A 21,239-nucleotide genomic window follows, 5' to 3' on the forward strand; every position below is an offset into this window, starting at 1 on the left:
CTTTGTTATTTTCCTTTGTTTTCTAACACACAGTGGGCTCATTTAATGATCATGCATGCAGGCTTTGGGGTTTTGAGTAAACTATCCTAACAAACACTGATTGGATTGATGTGAAATTTTGCACTGATTTTCAAAAGTAGCAAATATGGTGTGAAACAGAAAGCTCTAAAGAACCTCACTCACCCACATTGTTAGATCAGGGGAATAATGTTTAAATGAATAAATAATAAGATCACAGTCACATTCTTTGCAAATGTAAATAGAGGTTGTGTTAGTGCAAATCCAAACACATTCTTCCTACTGTAATTTTGCTCTGCTACTTAATAGCAATGTAGTGGTAAACACTGTATTAAAAAAAAAAATTAAAAAAAAAATATATATATATTTATATTTTTTAAGAGACAAAAAAACAAAAAAATTGTAGTAATTTTCTGATTTTGTAAATTGTATACGAAAATCTGTAAAATGACAAATTAACATCCCAACAATTATTTTACGTGTTATGTCAATGTCATACACCGCTTACTGGGAGTATCCATCGGAAGTTAAAACATAAATACTGTCATACTTTACGCAGATGACATAGTACTGAGAGCGAACAGTGAACAAAACTTGACAACTATAGTATCTATAATTAATACAGTCAAAAACTTCATCTGTCTTTAAACAAAAAGAAAACACAAGTAATGGTAATTCTAAAGAAAAATATCATCCCAGTCTGTAGCGTAGAATTAGACCGAGAAATACTGAAGCAGATTCATCATTTCAAATATCTCGGTTCAAGGATGACATTAGATGGGAGGTGTGAAACAGATATCAGATGGAGAGTGAATGAGAAATATACTGATAAATAAGAAAATAGCAACTAGCATCCTTATGAGGACTCTCAGCTGTTACATCCTACCAGTTCTGATGTATGGACGTGAATCTGGGAACATAAATAATAAAATGTTAAACAAAATCACTGCAGCAGACATGTGGTTTTACAAATGCATGCTATGTATATGTCATATGGACAGAATAAGCAATGAAGATGTTTTAAAATTATTAAGCACAAATTATACGCTATTGAACAGAATTAGGAAACAGCAAGCAACATTTTTTGGACACATCACAAGGAAAGAGACGCTGGAATATATCATCACAAGTGGAGAAATTAATGAGAAGAGAGGACAAGGCAGACAGGATGAAAATAGTAGACAGATTGACATCATGGCTACACATGGAACGATCAACAGTCACAATTCATAAAGCAAAACATCAAATTAGATGGAGAGAAATGATCGTCTATCCTGAATGGCATGGCGCTTGATTGATTGTTATGCCAATAATGCCAAATTAATAAAACCAAAAAAGGACATTTTAATCAAAATCTTGATTGTTTATGCTTTCCTAATTTACACAGTGTTTAAAGTATACATTTGTTTAACGTTTTTGTAAACTTTGCATTCATTCTTAGAATAGAAATGTCTGTAAATGAATAGTTTGTGCACTTCATTTGAATTTGTAATTTTTTTTATTGTGTGATGTGAACGTGACAGAAAATTTGGTATTTTACTAGAAGCAAAACTTACAAATCCCATGCTAAAAACAGATATCTATATTTAGCATGTCACAAAAGAACAGTTAACACAGGAGCACAGCAGTACTAATGTTCTAAATCATTAAATTTCAGTGTCTCAAGGATTTCAGTTAGTTTTTTAAAATTCTTTGTTTTATAACCAGAAATTTGAAGAATTAACCTCATCAGCCTCCTGTAGCACTAATTAGCATAGCTCAGCATGCTATTATGCTAAATTAAGATGGTAAAAATTGCAAGCATTATGCTAAACAACAACATCTTAACATTGTCACCGTGAGTGCGTTAGCACGCTGGCATTAGCATTTAGCTCCAGGCGCCACTGCACCTGCAGAGTACAGCCTGCTGGAGCCACTAGCATAGCTGCAGACTCTCACTCTCTTATTAATATGAATCCTTTTATTTATTTTATAAGTTTATTCATGTATGGAGGAAAGCAGTATAGTGTGAAATCTCCCAGATTTTCCAGGTCAGCTGAAGTCCTCGTCAGATTACAATCCTGAGTTATAAAAGATGCACAATGGGATGCCGTAACTGCGGATGTGTTTTTAGTGCTGGTCACTGTGGGCTCCTGTCTGCTCGCTGTTGCATTTTCCCAGTGGTGGCTGTTTAAGCATACAGCATAATAACAGTGAAAGTGTTTGCGCTTTACCGAGATGGCTTTAAAGTCTTTGAAAACATCCCCATAAAACAAAACGGAGCACTAATGGATTGAACTTAGCCTGCTGAGACATCTCTCAGCTGCTCACAGACTGCAAGACTGTATTAAGACCTCACTAAACGGATGGCAAAGTGCACGGATTTGTGATTTAGAGATTCTTTCACATTTTGACGCAGTTATAGAAACAGATATGCATAATTATGGGCATAATGATTAATTGCAGTGTCGCTCTGTTGAGTGCTTTTCAATACATGGGAAATTGTATGTGAGTGACAATTTTATTGATCACAGAGCTCAGAAGATGATAGTCTGTGTAAATTGCTGTCAGTAAGTAATGTATTAAATTTTGTGGGGAAAGGATTGATTTGTTGTGTGAAGTACCTCTAAATAGGTAGGTGACAAAATGGTGTGAAAAGCACACGTGTCCTAATTAAAGGAAGAGCTTCTCTCTGTATTTACTGTAACACTTACAGTCCATATGATTTCTGCTGCATTAAACCTTCATACATGCACAATAATTTATTCATTCGCCATAACTAGCAGCTGCAGTAAGCATGTTGTGCAGGCGTTGTGCATTATACATGTTTTGTGTTTTCATTCTTACCACTGTAGCACTTAGCGCTCTGTGGCATCAGCTGTTCCACACGAGGAGATGAACGAGTGTTGCCCGACATCCTCTTACATCTGTGTATCGATCAAGCTGCCGGTGAACATCATGCACCTGTCACACTCATGAGTTCAACATTTATGTAGTAATTGATTTATTTATGAAGTGCAGCCAGTGTATGATCTGACACATTTACGCTTTCATTTGTGGGGAAAAGGGCAGAGCCTTTCCGCTCTTACAGATGTTTAATGAGCCATCAGGGTTCACAGCATCTGTGATCAATAAGCATTTCTCTGGGGAGGTCAGTCGGTCCGTCGCTTTGATTCAGACCGATCTATTTTGACAGCTGTTCAAAGAATTGCCATGAATTTTTGTGCAGACAATTAGAGTCCTGTCAAGTTTGGTGGTCCATGGTTTTTCATCCAGGACCACCGTGAGGTTGATGTTGGTTAAATATTTCAACAAATATTGCAAAGATTGGCATAAAATCCAGTAAATGCTTTAAAGCATCAACTTTCCATGTCACAACATAGTAAAGATCAAACGTACACTGTAAAAAATTGGATAAAATTTAACTGAAAATCTGGCAGGGAGTCAGAAAAAATATGTTAAAATACTGTAGTGTTCAAAACCTGAAAAAATAGTTATGCAATAAAATGGTGCAGTTTTACAATTGCTTATTGTAAAGCAACAGTGTTGTTTCTAAAAATACTGAATTTTAATGTTGCCATTATTTACACTTTTGGCCTGTTTACAGTCAGCATGCAAATTAAATATTTTTTCTGTTTTTTAAACTTTTTTGTTGTAATTTTTACCTTATTACTAAATACTATCTGCAATTTAGCAAAACATAAAAAAAAATTTTCAGTGCTGAAAATACAGAACTTTATTTTTTTAAATAACAGCAACTACCTGTAAAATAATAGTTTTCTTTGCAGATTTAAGTACAGTTTAAAGTTGTGTAATATTACAATAAAAACTAGAAAATCACTCGTGTTCATTCCTCCATACGGCATTGTCAGAAATGCAGCATTTTTTTTTTTTTGAAATGTAGCATTTGTTTATTAGTTATTCATGATCAGAAATCACAGCAACATAGAATATGGTCATTTAATATAGATGTACCCACAAACAAAATGACCTTCTGCTGAGCACAGGCGTGTTTTATGAATGTGTACGTTATGTATGGATACTGAATCACGTGACCTAAATATGTAGCAGGCGGCAGGAATTGATGGGACTCGGAAACACCCCCACCATTTAATCAATTGTTCCTTGCCACATCACTGCCAGAATCTAATCAGGTGGTCCTTGTGTCATTTCTGACCTTCTCTGTAAATTTCATCCAAATCCGTTTGTTCTTTTTTGTGTAATGTTGTGCACAGACGGAATAACAGATGGACAAACCAATGCTGATCATCACGTAACTCTCCTGCATTCCTTGGCGGAGTAAAAATGATGTGGCCTTTACTTACAGTTTTGGCCTTTTTGTTTGAGGTTTAATTTTTTACTCTGCCAAAGAATGCAGTGGAGTTATGTGACAATCAGCACTGGTTTGTCTGTTCGTCCGTCTGTGTGCAACATTACTCCAAAATGGACTTGGATGAAATTTTCAGGGAAGGTCATAAATGACACAAGGACCAAGTGATTAGATTTTGTCAGTGATGCGGCTTGTAGTCTGGATCCATGGATTTATGAAGGATTTCTGTATCATTGCTAGATAGCAGCATGGCGTCACTGTAACCATGACAACAAGTGAACATAGGCTGCCTGCTGATGGTCACATGATTGTGATCCTACTACAAATCGACTGCTGAAGACCATGAATTGTTTAAAGATTTCATCCACTGTATTTTTTGAACAGGGTAAATCTGTAAAATAACAGAGAATTATTGTTAAAACTGTTTTTTAAAAAATGCATTATTTTCAGTGTAAACTGGTGGTATTTAACTGGTTTGCACACAGTTTTACCCTTCTGTCTGTTAAAGCTCTTCAACGTGTGACAGTATCAGCTCAGTCCAACTCCTAGTTTTAAATCTGCATTATAATTGGAAAACACACACACACACACACACACACACACACACAGACAAGCTTCTTATTGTCTGACACCCTTTTCTGCTTTATTTATATTTTGTGCACATGAGCTCAACTTTTTTTCCATCAGGGCTACAAACACAATCTTGTCTGGATTCAAATTTGATGACTCTGTCAACAAATAAGTGTATTTTTGTGCATCATTTTAAATACATGTCAGCAACATTTGGTATCTTTAGAAACTTTGGGATTTGCTCTAGAATTGAAAACTTTCTTTTTTATCGTATTGGCTGATCCAGCGGGGGGCAGCTGCCTGTTATGAGGTTAAATATGAGGTTGATGGTGTACATTTTCACACAGTCTTTCATGGAAGTTGTTCCGACTGTTGCCCTCGGTTGTTCAGATCTCACCTCCACACAGCTGGCTGATAGTAGTGAGGCTGCTGTGGACGTTGGAGCTTTGATTTTGGTTACAGAAGTGGTTGGACTCCTGCCCTCCCATCACGCCAGTCAGACAGGTGTGAAGGGTTTTTAACAAACAAACTCTAAAAGAAACATTCCCTTTCGGTTTGCCAGCATTACTCTTATACTTTTTAAAAATTCCAGCCTGCAGCGCATGAAAGAAAACATAAATGCATGAATCTAAATGTGGCAACATATTATTTGTGGCCCTTTTTTTCCTTTAGTGCAGAGTGTTTTTCCCCTTCTTGATTGATGTCTGCTTCTGCAACCAGCAGCAGTCCCTCGCTGACTTTATATGATAGATGGCCTAAATGTTTAAACTGCCCTTGGCAAGATCCAAACTCTTTCTCGACAATTACTTGGTTGGTTTGTTCTTTCTAATCATAGATATGTCATTCTGTGCCATAATGCTGAACAATAGCCAGCTCCAAGCGTTAGCAGCCAAACTCCTTCTCTCTCTTTCTGTCTCTTTCACTCTGCATCCTGCCCTCTGTTGCTCCCTGCTCTCCCACTCTCTCCCTCTTTCTCCTGCATGGCTTATGTGACTCATACAACACTAAACACTCCGATGCAAGATTAGCCGCTCGCCAAAGAAAGCCCGATATTGTTAGGTTTCTGTCTTTTTATCATCACGGCTGCTCAAGGCCCTCTGCTGCTATCTCACAGAGGTTCAGTCTAACATCTGTGTCTCGGCTTTCCTTGAAAATTAAGGCGGCATTCTTCCTGGCTGGGATGCTTGGTCTCCATGGTAACATCAGGTCCATTATAAGTGCCATAAAGAGCATGCGAGGGAATGTTAAATCACCAGTCTGCCAGTCTCCATCACCTCTCTGGGCTGATTGTGTAACTCACACACCCACGGGAATACCTCCTTTCTCCCTGCTTCTCCTCCACTCTCCCTCTCGCTCTTCTTTCTCTCACACATTTCTCTCTCCTCTGTCTCTCTCATGCTATCTCTGCTTCATACGCACATGACGTTAATACACACACATGCAGCAGAAACTGAGTCAAACACTGACCCCTAGTGGAAAAGCCTTGTTAGAAGGGTCATTCGGTCTCAAATCTTTGCGTTTTTAAAAGAATTTCTGCTTGGCCTGAAACATTTCTAGCATAAAAATGGACATTTATAAAGATATTTGTGAAACTAGCTTGATATATTAAGTATTTTCTGAGATAATTTCTTTTTAAAAAATTGCCTGTCGACCCACTTTGAGCACATTTTTTCACACATTGAAATTTATGTTTGGATGACAATATTTTTAGTACTATTAAAGACAAAAGCCTGAAATTTTGACTGTTATCTCTCATTATGTTATCGTTTCTGAATCTGCAATACTGGACAAGTATATATAATATCCTCCGATTGTAGTTTAGTTGAAATGTGAGTCCCAGCTTTGCAAACAATACCAAAATAATTCAACTAGTGATATTTTTTGAACAATATATATTTGCATGTCACATTAATGCTATAACAATATGACGGCATATTGTACCACAAAGACAACAATATTGCTAGACACATTAATCGAAGTAAAACAGAGCTCAGGAGTTTCAAACTGCTTCTCCAGATGTGACTAAGAACATCTATTTTTTTATGGGCATATTTTTTCATATTCTGATTCCAGACTTGTTGTAGACTTAAACCTATCTAAAGTTTACTATGAAAAAGTTTCAAGCAAATCCTAGATGGTCAAGCAGAAAGTCCCTGATGGTTTGAGATGAAATAACCTCTAACAGAACATCTTCTAACCTCTTGCAGAATTTTAGAAATACACAATTTATGACAAAAGAAATCTCTCTCATGTGTCATTCAGGTCTTCACTCGCTATGGGAAATGTTACACCTTTAATGCCGGCGGTGATGGACGCCCTCCCCTCATCACCACCAAGGGAGGGATGGGTAATGGGCTGGAGCTCATGCTGGACATTCAGCAGGATGAATACCTGCCAGTCTGGGGAGAAACAGGTGAGCGGAGCATCGATCACCAGGCAGATGAGGTTATCTGTCACACTTTAACACCGTGTGCAGCCATGTGGGCGTTAATACCTCAGAGTATAAAACTCTGTCTGGATTCATTAGTGATCTCACACTCGTTGCTTTTGTCTCGCTGCAGATGAAACTTCCTTTGAAGCCGGAGTCAAAGTTCAGATCCACAGTCAGGACGAGCCGTCCTTCATTGACCAGCTGGGGTTCGGAGTGGCACCCGGGTTCCAGACGTTTGTTTCCTGCCAGGAACAGAGGGTACAAACTGATGCATGTGGTTTTTGCTGGACAATAACTCTGATTTCTAACAACAGGAGCTTCTTTTTCTCATTTGGTGCATCACTTTCATCCATTATGATGATGTTAAACCCTCCAAAGTAATTACAGAAACATCATTTTATGCCTCTAGTGGTCCCAGACACCAAAATAATCAATTTACGTTTGTACATGACAAAGAACAACAATCTGAGGAGCATGAATCAAATAATTTTTCTCCAAAAAGACAACTGTTTGATTACCAATTTGTTTCTGTCAATTTATTATTTAATCAGCAACGTTATTACCCACAAAATTTAGATTTAAGCCAGTTTTACAAGAAAAAAATCCAAGAATAGTGTTAGTTCCAGCTCAGTGTTGAGGATTTACTGTTATAAATAGATATAGATTGTGTAAAATCAGGCATTTGAAGAATCAGAAACGGATTTATTGCCAATAAGTTTAAGTTAATGTTAAGTTGAATGTAACAGTCACAGCTCAGTAGGTCAAAGTTAAACCAGGAAGTTGGTCTGTAAATGGAGACACACAGTTTAGTAATTTCACTTTTTTGTCCTCAGAACAAACCTGTTCAACCTTGAGTTTGCTCAATATCTCTTTGTTTGTGTTTCTTGCCCCTTCTGAATTATTTTTAGGGATCTTTCAGTGTTTTCAGTTAGCCGCAGTAAGTCTTTATTACTGATGGCAGTGACAGCCAAAACAAAGAAAGTAAGATTTACTTTGTAATGAATCAGAACAGAATAAGTCATTTTCAATCTCTTGCCTTTTCATGCAGATGTGAGACTCAGTGGGGTTTCATTGTTTTGTTCTTTATTGGCTGATTGATTAATTCTTCTACAGGTGGCAGCAATCTGGTTGTTTTGTTCTACATTTGCTTTATCTGTCATTTAAACCATCTCATGGTTTTTAAAATGTCACAACTGCCTGATTTTCAGTTTTCAGAATCATTATTTCATATGATTCACTTGTCTTGAGAATACTGCTAATATCGCTGGTGATGTGTGGTTGTTACAGCTCATATATTTGCCTCCACCCTGGGGAGACTGCAAGGTGACGCCCATGAATTCAGACTTCTTTGATAGCTACAGCATCACAGCCTGTCGCATCGACTGTGAAACGCGCTACCTGGTGGACAACTGCAACTGCCGCATGGTGCACATGCCTGGTAGGGCGGCACTCTTTCTCTGTGTTGTATCACAGTTACATCAATCACGCTGCAGCAGAGAAATTACTAAAGGCACTTCAAAGAGGGGGGAAAAAAAGGAAAATTAATTGATGTGAATGTGTGTTGCTGCTGCAGGCGATGCACCCTACTGCACCCCAGAGCTGTACAAAGAATGTGCTGACCCAGCTCTCGGTAAGAAAGAGGCTTCACCCACATCTGAATCTTTAAACAACACATAGACGCGCAGCTGTGTTTCCATCACTTCAAAGGACATCACAGCGGCTTACATCCCTTTCATGCAGATGTCAGCTGAATCTGACCTTACACTAACTTTAAACCAAGTCTTTCTAATAAGATTTAATGAATTACATTATGAGAACTTGACTTTTGTCCTCAAAAGGGAGGCGGGTCCCATCAAATTTATGTCATGACAGCACAAGACACACATCATCCCATGACGTCTTTAAGTCGCTGATGCAAAGGTCAAGCTGTGCTCTGGGTTTCTTCTCTGCAGATTTCCTGGTGGAAAGAGACAATGATTTCTGTGTGTGTGAGACTCCGTGCAACATGACCAGATATAGCAAAGAGCTGTCCTTCGTCAAGATCCCCAGCAAGGCCTCTGCCAAATATCTAGCAAAGAAATACAACAAATCTGAGCAGTATATTAAGTAAGTATCAAGTACATGTTTGCATGGATTGTGCAGACAATGTGCAAATCTGGAATGTATAATTATTTCATTGTAGATCTATTATTTTCTTGATTGTTTAGTTAACTGATTGCTCTATAAGATGTCAAAAACTTGAAGAAAATACAACAATATAATTTTCAAAAGCCCAATGAGACATCCTCAGATGTCTTGTTTTATCGACCAACAGTCTTAAAGCTAAAGACATGCAGTTTATAGTCACATGAGGCAAAATCCACGACTGTGAGACAGTGTTGGTCATGTTTGACATTTTGGCTTGAGAAATTATTCAGATGATTAATCCAGCACTAAGAGAGGAGATGTGCTGAACGACTAATTGGTTAATTTATAAATAGTTTTAAGTTTGCAGCTGAATAAGGACCTTCTCAGCTGGAGAACAAAAAAAGATTGTTCAGCACACTGACTGATTTCTAGCCTTTAATCATGCAAACAGACCAAACTGTGTCTCTTCGTATGAGAACTGCAGTGATCCAGCAGTGATATACTGACTGATGGAGCTGAACTGATGAATCATTTGTTAGGAGTTAATTTTATACACGTTTATGCATTTACTTTAAATAGTTTTCTCTTGAATATGTTTTTCTATAATTATTGTTCTCTCTTATTATTTTTCAATCTGTTTTTTTCCTGTCTGGATGATACTTTTGCTGAAAAGATTTAGATAAGAATTAGATAAGATAAATTTTATTGATCCCTCATCAGAGATATTCACACAAGAGACACAGTGGAATAAACACCTAACACCTTCCACATAAACAGATATGTCGTGAACTGTCACCAAATTACAGCACACGAACATTATAAAAGTATCAAGATAACTTGTTACTGCACTTGAGAAATAGTTTTACATCACAGCGGTGCACTTGAAGACCTATAAAGACAGTTTAGTGTTAATATTATAATTATTCGGAATATTAAGTTGGAAGGAGACAATTTTTCCTTTAAAACTGGGCAGAAAGGAAGCAGCAGAAGCTGAGACATGTTTACATTTGGGTCCTGAACTTTCCACAGTTTGTGTTTTTAGAATTACATGGAGTTGCATTCAAAATGTTGCTGTAGTAAAAACACCAATGTGCACAATTTCAGATTAAAGTATAATCATTTTTAGATCAAAATGATCACTTTTAATGTTGCAGCCGACTAAGATTTTTTATTAATCTTTATACACATACGTAATAATAATAACACATATTACATATGTATGATAATACGTCATACTCAGTATTTGTAGATAGTGTTTGTTTTGCTAATCTGAGTCTGCAAAATCCCAGCTTAACAGTTAAATGTAGTGGAATAAAAAGTAATTTCCTTATGAAATATAGCAATCGAAAACACTAGTACCTCAAAATTATTATTTGCTATTAGTGTTTCACTATAGTACATGACTACAGTCAAGCCCGAAATTATTCATACCCCTAGCAAATTTTGACTTAAAGTTCCTATTAAATGTAAATAAAAGCTGAGAAATTACTGTTTCCACAATGATGCGTCTTGTATTATCTTTTGGGAAACACCTGTGTCATTTCCAATCAAAAAAAAAAAAAAAAAACTTGCTGGTTGAATAAAAGTAACTTTAAGTCAAAATTTGCTAGGGGTATGAATAATTTGGGGTTTGACTGTATATGTACTTTGCAGCACTGCCCTTAATGCTACATGGTCGTGGCTCCACCTTCTTTCATCTCCAAACTCATAGCTTGAGTTTGTATTTCACATTCATGTTTCAGATGTTGAGTCAGATGCTCCAAAGCCACCAAAGAAGCAGGGTTTTTCATGCATAGAGCACTTTTTTGCGCCCCACACAGAGGTTTTAGCCAGCAATACTCAGATTTTTGTCAGAACAGGTAACACAGACTCAATCTCTCTACATAATGAAGACTGATCATCCTTACTGCAGTGTGTTGTTATCACTCAAACGGCCATTCTAAGCCAGGAAAAACCCTGAAAAATCCCTCTAAAGAGTAAATCTGTGTTATCAGGGTCTTCACCTCTTTGTTTTGTCTCAACAGGGAGAATATCCTGGTTTTAGACATCTTCTTTGAGGCTCTCAACTATGAAACCATTGAGCAGAAGAAAGCGTATGAAGTGGCTGGACTTTTAGGTACCGCTTTGTTTCTGTCACACTCTGTAGATCTTTCTGCCTTGTGATTCTCATCTCTCAATATTCTCGCATTTCAGGTGATATTGGAGGTCAGATGGGGCTATTTATTGGGGCGAGCATACTGACTATTCTGGAGATATTTGACTACCTTTATGAGGTGAGAAAGTGTTTACAAAGTATAAACAAGCCTTGTGTAGGTGAGTATTTAGTACACCAAGGTCATGCCATCTGTAATTTTGTATGAATGTGGGGCATTATACAGAATTTACTGAAGTTATTTTATTGGCAGTTTGCTGAAGTTTTAGACTTGATATGTTTAAATTTGAACACGTTTAAAAACGGGTCACATGAGAGTATATTTGCCCAACACAGTCTTGCTTTTCCCTGACTTTGAAAGCAGCATTTATATGTCATGATGGGATTTACAAATCACAGAATTTGTATGGTGGATAAAAATCCAAATAATTAGAAATCTTAAGTTTTGTTTGGGTGACTTGTCCCTCTTTCTTTTAACTGACCTCATTGAGACTCTCATTTTTCTTGTCAGGTGATAAAGTACAAGTTGTGTCGCTGCTCCGATAAGAAGCACAAGCACAACAACAACAACGACCAGACGACGGTCCTGAGCTTAGATGACGTCAAGTGTCACGTCAGTAACTTTCACTAGGCTTCTGCAGCCGTGAGCAGAGAGCCGCTGCACTCTCTTGTGTCTCAGCAGCTTCGTGGACTTTGTTGGTTGCAGTTTGCCCGACTGCTGGAACAGCGAGGAGGTGTGTGAACTGTACCTGATTTAAGGTTTTTTGAGCGTCGAGGTGAACACAGTCGTGTGGCTGAAGTAAGTGGACGAGCCACACGAGACAGCAGGGCATCAGAAACCAGTGATCAACATGTGATGATTTCAAAAACGTTAGAATAACTGCATGGTCATCTGTAAACACCTTTTCAAGACATAGTAACAGATACAGTACGTGAGGACATGAACTAAACACAGGTTCAGGTGCGCGGTGGTGTTTGTCTTCAGTCAGGTTGACAGAGTTTCTATGTGAAATAACCAATCATTTGCAGGAAGTTTTGTCTCTATTCTGCTTTTCACTTTTACCCTTTGGCATTTGTTGGCGTTTACCCGCTTTTTCACCACCACCTCCATCTTCAGAACGTCTTCCTTCATTAAACTCAGTGCATTCTGCCAGTATACTGTACTACCTCATCTCGTAGGGCAACGAATAAAGAATTTATGAGCCGAGAAAAGCCAACATAACGGCAATTTTCATGAAGAAAAAACAGGTCGTTTTCACGGAGGCATTTTCACATGTCACAGTGGGAAAAGCACGTTTAATGATGGCTGGCATGCTGCGGAATGTCATTTGGTTTTCCTACTATTACAAGTGCGAATGTCTGCTGTGGAAGAGGCCTGTTATAGTAAATATTTAGGGTAACAAAGCCACAAGTAGGAAGCCATTAAGTCCAAAACTGACTCAGTATTTTGCTAACATTAGCCACCATAAGCCACAGGTCATATGAGCGCGAAAAACGTCTGAAGCAGCAAAATCCCTGAATATGCTGAACTGAATTTTTGAGAAGTCAGCTGTATTGGCTTTCTGGCAGACAGTTTCATGAGGAGACTGAGACAGCTCTCATATCTGTCAGTTAAATATAAAAAGTACAGCTTTTTGTTAGCTTAGTTTGGCAGGGCCTGGTCTTGTAATACAACTCCAGCTGGAGGGGAAGAAATATTAAGGATTGTTCCCAATCTACATTTAAAAGTTTGTCACAGACGTCAGATGCACACTTTGTTAGAAAAAAACACTGGTCCTTCTGCACCGAACAGCTGATACTACGAGGAGACAACAGACAAACTGTAGGAGGAAACTGCAGGGAGCCGACTCTCACATAACCTGCTGCTTTTCTGATCCTGAAATTTCTAATCGCACGAGTAGCCAGGATGCCGATATTTGAAATATTATGATCCACACAGGGATAAGTCATAATCGGGTTATGGTTTCTGTGTGTCCTCAACTCAAATCATGTAGTCAGAAGAAAGTCTGTAACGAGGAACAATCATCTACACCCTGAAAACAACCTAACCACACTGAGGCAGTGAATCCAGGCATTTTGATGTCAGAAAGACAGCTGCCACTATCTCCCCATTACATAACACTAAAGCCACTAAATCTAACAGCAGCCAGATTGAGTTTTATGAAAGGACAAAGCAGGTGAGCATCTGTTTCTGTCATAGACTGTCTGTAAAGATGGCCCTTACCCTCTGTGACGTCACCCATAGGTTTGCTAAACTGCACTTCTGAAGCTCAGTGTTTTCATTCTGGCAGTGACTCCTGACTCCTTGTCAATCCAAAAATGAGCAAAGAGGTGGATCATAGATTGGCCTTTCACAGTAACCAACTGTCACTCAAAGCAGCCACACATATAATGATGCAGAACTTTAAACCTCTACACAATTTAAACTGGTGAGTTTTTTTGAAAATTTACCCCAGTACAGTTTTTCTGACCAGGGAGATTAGCTATAGAGACCAGAAAAGTTTTTTGTACCAGGCTGTAAACATGTTTATTTCTGCTGTAAAGCTGGATATTTCAACATGGGGGTCTATGGAGATTGACTCCCTTTTAGGATGAGCCTCAAGTGGCCATTTAAGGAACTGCAGTAACTGGTACATCAGCTTTATTTTTCAGCTCTGGAGGTCGTCACTTGGTGTCAGTGACGTGTAGCAGATGAACACACCTCTAAATCTTCACCGCACAGAACTTTGCATAAATAAGGAGACAAACAGAATTAAAATAAATGTTGTATCATTTAACAACTGTAAGTGAAAGTCTCAGATTAACAACAACTGTTTCTTAGCACACAACAGAAATGGTTTGAAATGTGTGAAAAGTATTTATAATAATGATATTATTGCAATATCTAAAGGGAAAAAAATAATTACACTCAAAATACAACTGCAGGAAAGTGGAGAGAGTCTGCAACAATAACTGTACTGTATGTTGTTTCTATGTGGGAGTATCAACCAGACAGCTACTGGTACTGGATTATTTGCATTATTATCATATGCGTATTATTAACATAATTGTATTATATAAAGCTTAATTCTGTATATATGTTATATTGTAACGTCTATAGATAGATTCATCAATGGGTGCCTCATCTAAGACCTGAGAGTTTAGTACAAAGATTTGCTCTGTCTAGGTAAGATGAGGCAAGTTTGTGTGTAGCACATTACAGATTCCAAAGCAGTTTAAAGTGGTTCACATAATGTATTAAAATCTTTAAGAAAAAAAATCACTCATTTAAATTCATACAATAGAAAAATAAAAGATTCGATATAAAATAATTAAAAGTAGAAACAGTATAGACAAGTTAAACCAGATTTTATGGGGTACATAAAGTGGCACAATAATTGAAAGTGCTGTTTCTAAAGAAAATGAAATCCTCCTCACGAAATTGTTTAATCCATATAAAACGGGTAAAACTATTAAATCACTGTTTTACAGATAACAGCCAACGAGACTCCAGGAAGGCACTTAACCAGGCCAAGAAATAGTCTGAAACATATTAAGCAAACTATAGACATTATACGGTGATGCTTTGAGGTGTGGGTTCCTTTTGTTTACAGTCTTTATGCTAAGCTAAGCTAACTTCATATTTAAAGCAAGAAGCATAAGAGTGGTATCAGGCTTCTCATCTAACCCTCCACTAAAAAGCCTGTATTTCCCTAAATGTTGACTCTCTGCATTAAAACACAAAGAGTATTTTTTGGAAAAACATGCAGTAACTAAGGTAAAAGAAAAGTTGGACAGCAAAGAAAATTTAATGTCCATAAATCATTTTATGAACAAATATTATTAGTAGAAAGTTACATAATGTATGATTTACCTTCAGATTCAGTCACTGTAGGTCTCAGTATAAACAAATCCTGGAAAGTGTCGTACATGTTCACATGCTGTACGTCTCATTTAAGGGAATTTCCCTTCAGTTGTGTTAACATACTGAGGTCACATCAACGAGGATGAATATGCTAAATGTGCTTTTCCATCTTGTAGGGACTCTGACTTGCATGTAGCTCTGTACAGCAGGCGTCTTCAGTGTGGTGCAGTTTGAGCCGTCATCTGTCTATGTCTGGTTGCACATTGTAAACAAGTATTTATTTATGCGTCTGTCTGTGGCTGAAAAGTGTTGCCGGATGTTGGCACCAAACTCAGAAGCTTTCGACGGAAAAACGCTGCCTTCATATCCAAACCGGTGTGTGGAATATCAGGTAAACATGAGCTCTGGTGGTGCATGTTTCAGAGTTTTCACCCCGACTGTGTTTACAATAATCAAACCATCTTAAACATTCTGTTGCAGTTAATCTGTGTGACTCTGAGCAGGAGAAGGAAACTGTATAACATGTAGCTGTGCAGTGTTACTATCAAGCACAATCATGCCATCAGCTGTAATTTATTGTAAATATTGCAGTGACTGTGGGTAATAATCTCCATGTACTAGCATAGTCTGCTCTGTCTAATGTTGTACTCGTTGGATTCAGTTTTCTGTACATATGATTGTAGATGGTTTATTTATCGAAAGTATATTTATCAAAGACAATATTAAAGTGAGAGGCAGTTTCTTTTTTGTCATTATTGCTACAGTTAAAGCTGCTGTACTCGTCAGCACATCAAAATAAACAGCCAGATTGTTGTTCGTCTGCTGCATGACGTCATGCATCTCTTAACAAGTCCTCCGCTGTGTTTTTGTTTTGGCCTCGATTTTAAAATTTTCATTTGAGAAATGAAAGGACGGTTGTTTTAGTCTGGTGATGTATAGGTGAATAATGAACTTGAAGCTGTTGTTATATTAATGATTAAACGCTAACTTTATGTACCTTTTATTCATGTCAAGGTGTTCTTTGTCATCATTTACTCCCATGTTATGGAACAGAACAGATTTGCGATGTTGTGTGTCCACAGGATCCGTCACTTCAACATTTCCCATTTATTGTCCATGTGTGCTGCCCTGCAATGCATTGTGGTAGCTCTGCGTTTGGAGAGATGGAGCGCTGCTGCCTAGTCATTTGCATGAAGTTGACGTCTCGGCTTCTGCATGCAAATGAGGAGTGTGCGGCTTTTAAAGTAACCATCATCAATCTAAAATGAGCACAGATTTTCGCCTCAAATGTTTCGGAAACATATTTCATTGAACTGTTTTAGTAATAAAAGAGAACGTTTCTAATCAAGTCACCATGTATTTCCAGTTTAATATCCAGGAGCAAACAGCCTTCGAGTGAGGTGTCGTCCAATCGAGTGCAGAAGATGTTTGCAGGGCTTTAGGAAGGTCAATCCTGTGTTGATTTCTGTTGAAGAGCACCTCTCAGTCATCTATCGTTCTATCATTCGTGGTATCTGAGGATGAACCACAGCGATGTTGGTGAGCCTCTGAAGCAGTGTGAGTTTTTAAGTGAAAAGGTCTCAACAGCCACTGGATAGATTGTCATGAGTTTTGTACCGATGTTCAACATGGGAATGAGTCCTAATGATTTTGGAATTCCCCTTAATTTTCATCTAGTGCACCATCAGACCCAAATTTTTGTTTCCAACACTTTAGCTTCTGAAGACACGCCTACAAAACTGCAGACAGTTAGCAGTTGTTAGCATGCTAACACATGGATACCCCACATTGCTCCCTGCAAATTGCTTTGGTAAAGCAATGCATCCTGATGCACATATACATCTATCTGGACTACCTATACATCAGATCTGTCAAAAATAAAATAATCCCAAGTCACTGAATTTTCCAACAGTCCTCTAGTTGTGTTGCAGCAGCAGCTTTCTTCAGGCCCCTGGTGTCTGACCCTGTTCTGTCGTGTTTGATATGTATGCAAATTGCAGTGTGTAGTCCCCTGTACAAGATTGTTCTCACCTCCTGAGGTGTGGTGATCATAACTTCTCACGTCCTGCCCAATGCAGCAAAGATCCTGATCCAGTGAAACCATCCAATGCAGTGGATGCAATTTGGGACTGGAAGGCTTTGGGTCTTCCAGACTTCTTCCTGTCAGAGTTTCCTCCAGTTCCTGAGTGCCTTTTGATGGTTAAGAAAACTGTACTCACTGACACCTTGAGTTTCTTTGCAATTTCTCTGTAGGAAAGACCTACATTTTTAAGTGTTAGGATGGTCTGTCTCTCTTTTATTGTTAATTACCTTTTCCTCACCATTTTTACAGCAACACACTTTCTGCAGTACAATACTGTTTAAATAATGCTCAGGAGGGTTTGGTGCCACAGTGTGTTCCAACACTACTTTCATGCAGACAGAGGGGGTTGTAAGGAATCAAGAACAGTTGGGACACCAGTAGGATTTGGTAGCACCAACATTCAAGGCTTGATCAACCTCCATTGCTGCAGAACAGCTTTAAGTTGTGAACTCATTTCTTGTTCCCTGAAAAAGGCCTTTTTGTATAATTCTGAAATGTACATCATTTTTCATAATTTACCTTTTTTTTTTAACCTCTGGCAGTTCACCACTTACCTTTGTACCATTTCAAGCTATTCATTGGACTTCAACTACTTGATTTTCAATTTTAAAAATTGGAAAAAATTTCGGCATTCTAAAATCTTTGACCGGTAGTCTATATTTGACCATAACTCAAAAATGCATACAATAATTGTTACAAGATTTCACACACATGTCTAATAGCATAAAACGAGTAAGTGATCACAGTTTAAACCCAAAAGGTCAAAGGTCATCTTCACAGTGACGTCACATTATTTTGAAAAACAAAATTGGTGACACTAATCTTGGGTGCTCACATTGAAGGGGTTGTGATTTCACAAATGTTCCGTGTTACCGGTTTGAAGATGTGTGTGAAACATCCGCATTTCAGATTTTGCAGCTTCTTTAAAGCAACATCCATATATGAAGGGTTGTCTACTGTCATTGCTCACTACTTTGTGTTCCATTAAGAACTGCTTGATTGGTCTCGCATGTGAACACATACAAGGAATCTGACTCTCAAATGAACTTACACACTTCAAAGCCTTTTCTACATATATTATACAAGTCTGGACAGTCTGGATGTAAACTTCCATTTGACTGGTTGGAGGAGGTAATGTGGTTTTATTTATAAAATGTGAAGATTTAGTTTTTTAAAATGCATTTAGAACACGCTCTAAAGTTCAAAGATGATATAAATTTTTAGCAGGCATCCCGGTCCATGTACGGATCTGGTAATTGGATTTTCCGTTCTGAAACGGGTATTGAAAAACAAAAAACGAGTGGTTATTTGATTTTCGTTTTAAAATACAAAAATTAAAATTGAAATACAAGGCGTTTTTCCTTTTCATGATCAAAAAGGGATATTCGATTTCTTTTTTTAAAATGCTTTGATTTTCGTTTTATATTTAGAATAACAAGAAAGTAAAATCAGTAAAAGACAGAAACGTCCGTTTTTTCATTTTCTGAGACCGGAAGTGGTCATCAGCAAGTGTGGAGCCAAACAGAGTACGGTGCATAAACTGTATAGAATTTTTTTCCCCCGTTAGTTTTCATGGTCAAAATGAGAGATCAGGTGGCCGATCTTAAAATAAATCAATATTGATTTTTTTATAGAGCGTTAAAGTTTTGCGAAGCCAGGGGGCGGGACTACTTGATTGACAGTCCGGTCTGGAATGATTGACAGGTCCTATGGAGGAGGAAGCAGAGACTCTGCTCTCCTCGTTTGGATTAATTCTGATATAATAACTGTTGGTTTATTTATCGGTGGAGCAGCACAACATTTTCCACAGACAGTTTTCCTGCCCGTTGGCTTGTTTTAACCAGTTTTCTACCTTCGGCTGATTCCAGCAGCAGACACTGAAAGGACTCTGATAGTTCGGTAAGTAAATGTTTATTTTCGTATCGGTGCCGCTTTTAATGCACTTTATATGCAGCTTTAGTGTCAGATGTAACGTGTGCCATGCACTCCAGATGTTGATGGAGTTTGTTTCAGTGTGTGTTGACCAGAGAAGAAAGTTAGCATAGTAAATATTAGCTTTAATGTTAGCGATGCTAACCGAGCTAGCTGCTAGTCGTAGCCTGATTAAAGCTAACGTAGCATCAAGCTAATGTGTTGAGTTTCATGTAAACAGCTGAAGTGTGTTGTGTTCCTGTAATGTGATTCATTAAGTTCATAAAACTGTGACTGGTTGACATTAATGTAACGTTCAGGAAAATTAAATGTGATTAAAACAGTAACGTTAGTGTTCTAGTTGTCAGTAATCAGATTTAATTTGACACTAAAACAGACTCTGATAGTTTTAAATGACATCAGTTTCATTAATTTGTTGAAAATTGTCTCATTTGTTGTGATTTTGCTGCTGATTCATTAAAAGCAGATGATCCATGTTGAAGATACGTTTAGTTCTAGTATCAGAAGTACAAGAAGGAAAATGGAAGTTTAGTTCTGCTACGTCAAAGATTTCAGGAATAAAATAACTAAATGAGTCTTTATGCCTCAAACTTTATTTTTACAATAAAGAAATAATGAAATAATCACAGATAATAAAAATATAAATAGCAGAGAAAACCTGAGAGAATAATTTCCTGAAAAGTCTGTGAAGGAAAAGCAGCTTTTTTATCCTGAAAGATCAGAATCATCTCCAACATCTGCATCTGACAGCATCAAGTCAACCAGAAAGAAAAGAAAAAAGAAAATGACTTCTTTCTTGTCACATCTGTTCCGCTGCTCACAGTCTGCTGCTGCTCACATTCTTCACATTTATAGTCCACGTTTAAAAGTTCAGCAGACAGGTGCTCTGCTTTGGAGTGTGACGATGTCATCAGTGATGTGGAGAGTGAAGTTTCCGTTTCACCTACAGCGTGTTTTAGGACAGCCGGGTCGGACTTGATGTTTGAAATACTGACCGACAGCTCAGATTTAACTGTCTGTAGTTCTGTTTTGATGGGTGTTAAAGTTCACTCAAAGCTGCCAGGAGCTGGGTCTTTAAAATAACCGCCGTCTCGTTACAGAGTGAAAGTAGCAGTTCCTCCTTAAGGTCAGAGATTGCAGCATCTGAGGGCCTCTTCAAAAGAAGACGTAGTTGATGAAGGCGTTCTGGAGCAGGACCAGAAAGACCACGACCAAGCAGCCTTGAGATCTTAGGCAGCATCTCCCTCAGGTGGGTGTCAACGGTGTTCGCGGTCAGGTCTGTGGTAATCCCGTCAAAAAACAAAACAGAAAAAAATCTAAACTATAAATCAACATGTAACCAAAACACTCTGTGTATAATGCAATACTATAGGATGTAGTTCAGAAAATGTCAAAGTATAGTTTACTTTTCAAGAATGACATAGTATGGCCTGTAGTTCCTAGTATAGCATGTCGGCAAAAAAACCCAACTGATTATTATGTGGTTCAAAAAGTGCAAAATGATAGGATGTTGCCTAAAATTGTCATGTATGATATGTGGTTCAAAAAATGTCATAGTGCAGTATATTGTCAAAATAGTATGTTTTTCAAGAAAACATCAGAGTGTGTGTCGTCTAAAAAATGCCATAGAATAATATTTCATTGCACAAGTAAAAGTATAGTAATTTTTAAAACTGTTCAAATTCTTATATGTTGCTAAAAAAACAAAAAACTGAAAAGAAAAAAAACGTCATAGTAATATGTCAATTTAAAAAGCCTATAGTATAGCGTGTC

At 37.8% G+C, this 21,239-nt stretch overlaps 1 protein-coding gene across 1 annotated transcript in view; it reads left to right on the forward strand.

Annotated features, from left to right (window-relative positions):
- Positions 1 to 16,454, forward strand: part of LOC111567042 (acid-sensing ion channel 1-like) — a 70,286-nt gene extending 53,832 nt beyond the window's left edge. Inside the window, exons 3-10 of the mRNA XM_023267896.3 lie at positions 7,160 to 7,310; positions 7,459 to 7,586; positions 8,616 to 8,766; positions 8,902 to 8,958; positions 9,281 to 9,434; positions 11,480 to 11,571; positions 11,649 to 11,728; positions 12,119 to 16,454. Coding sequence (XP_023123664.1) covers positions 7,160 to 7,310; positions 7,459 to 7,586; positions 8,616 to 8,766; positions 8,902 to 8,958; positions 9,281 to 9,434; positions 11,480 to 11,571; positions 11,649 to 11,728; positions 12,119 to 12,238 — 933 coding nt within the window. The 3' untranslated portion in view covers positions 12,239 to 16,454. The remainder of the gene's footprint in view (positions 1 to 7,159; positions 7,311 to 7,458; positions 7,587 to 8,615; positions 8,767 to 8,901; positions 8,959 to 9,280; positions 9,435 to 11,479; positions 11,572 to 11,648; positions 11,729 to 12,118) is intronic.
- Positions 16,455 to 21,239: the final 4,785 nt, after the last annotated feature.

Source organism: Amphiprion ocellaris, chromosome 8 (assembly GCF_022539595.1).
Source record: "Amphiprion ocellaris isolate individual 3 ecotype Okinawa chromosome 8, ASM2253959v1, whole genome shotgun sequence".
NCBI classification, from domain to species: Eukaryota; Metazoa; Chordata; class Actinopteri; family Pomacentridae; genus Amphiprion; species Amphiprion ocellaris.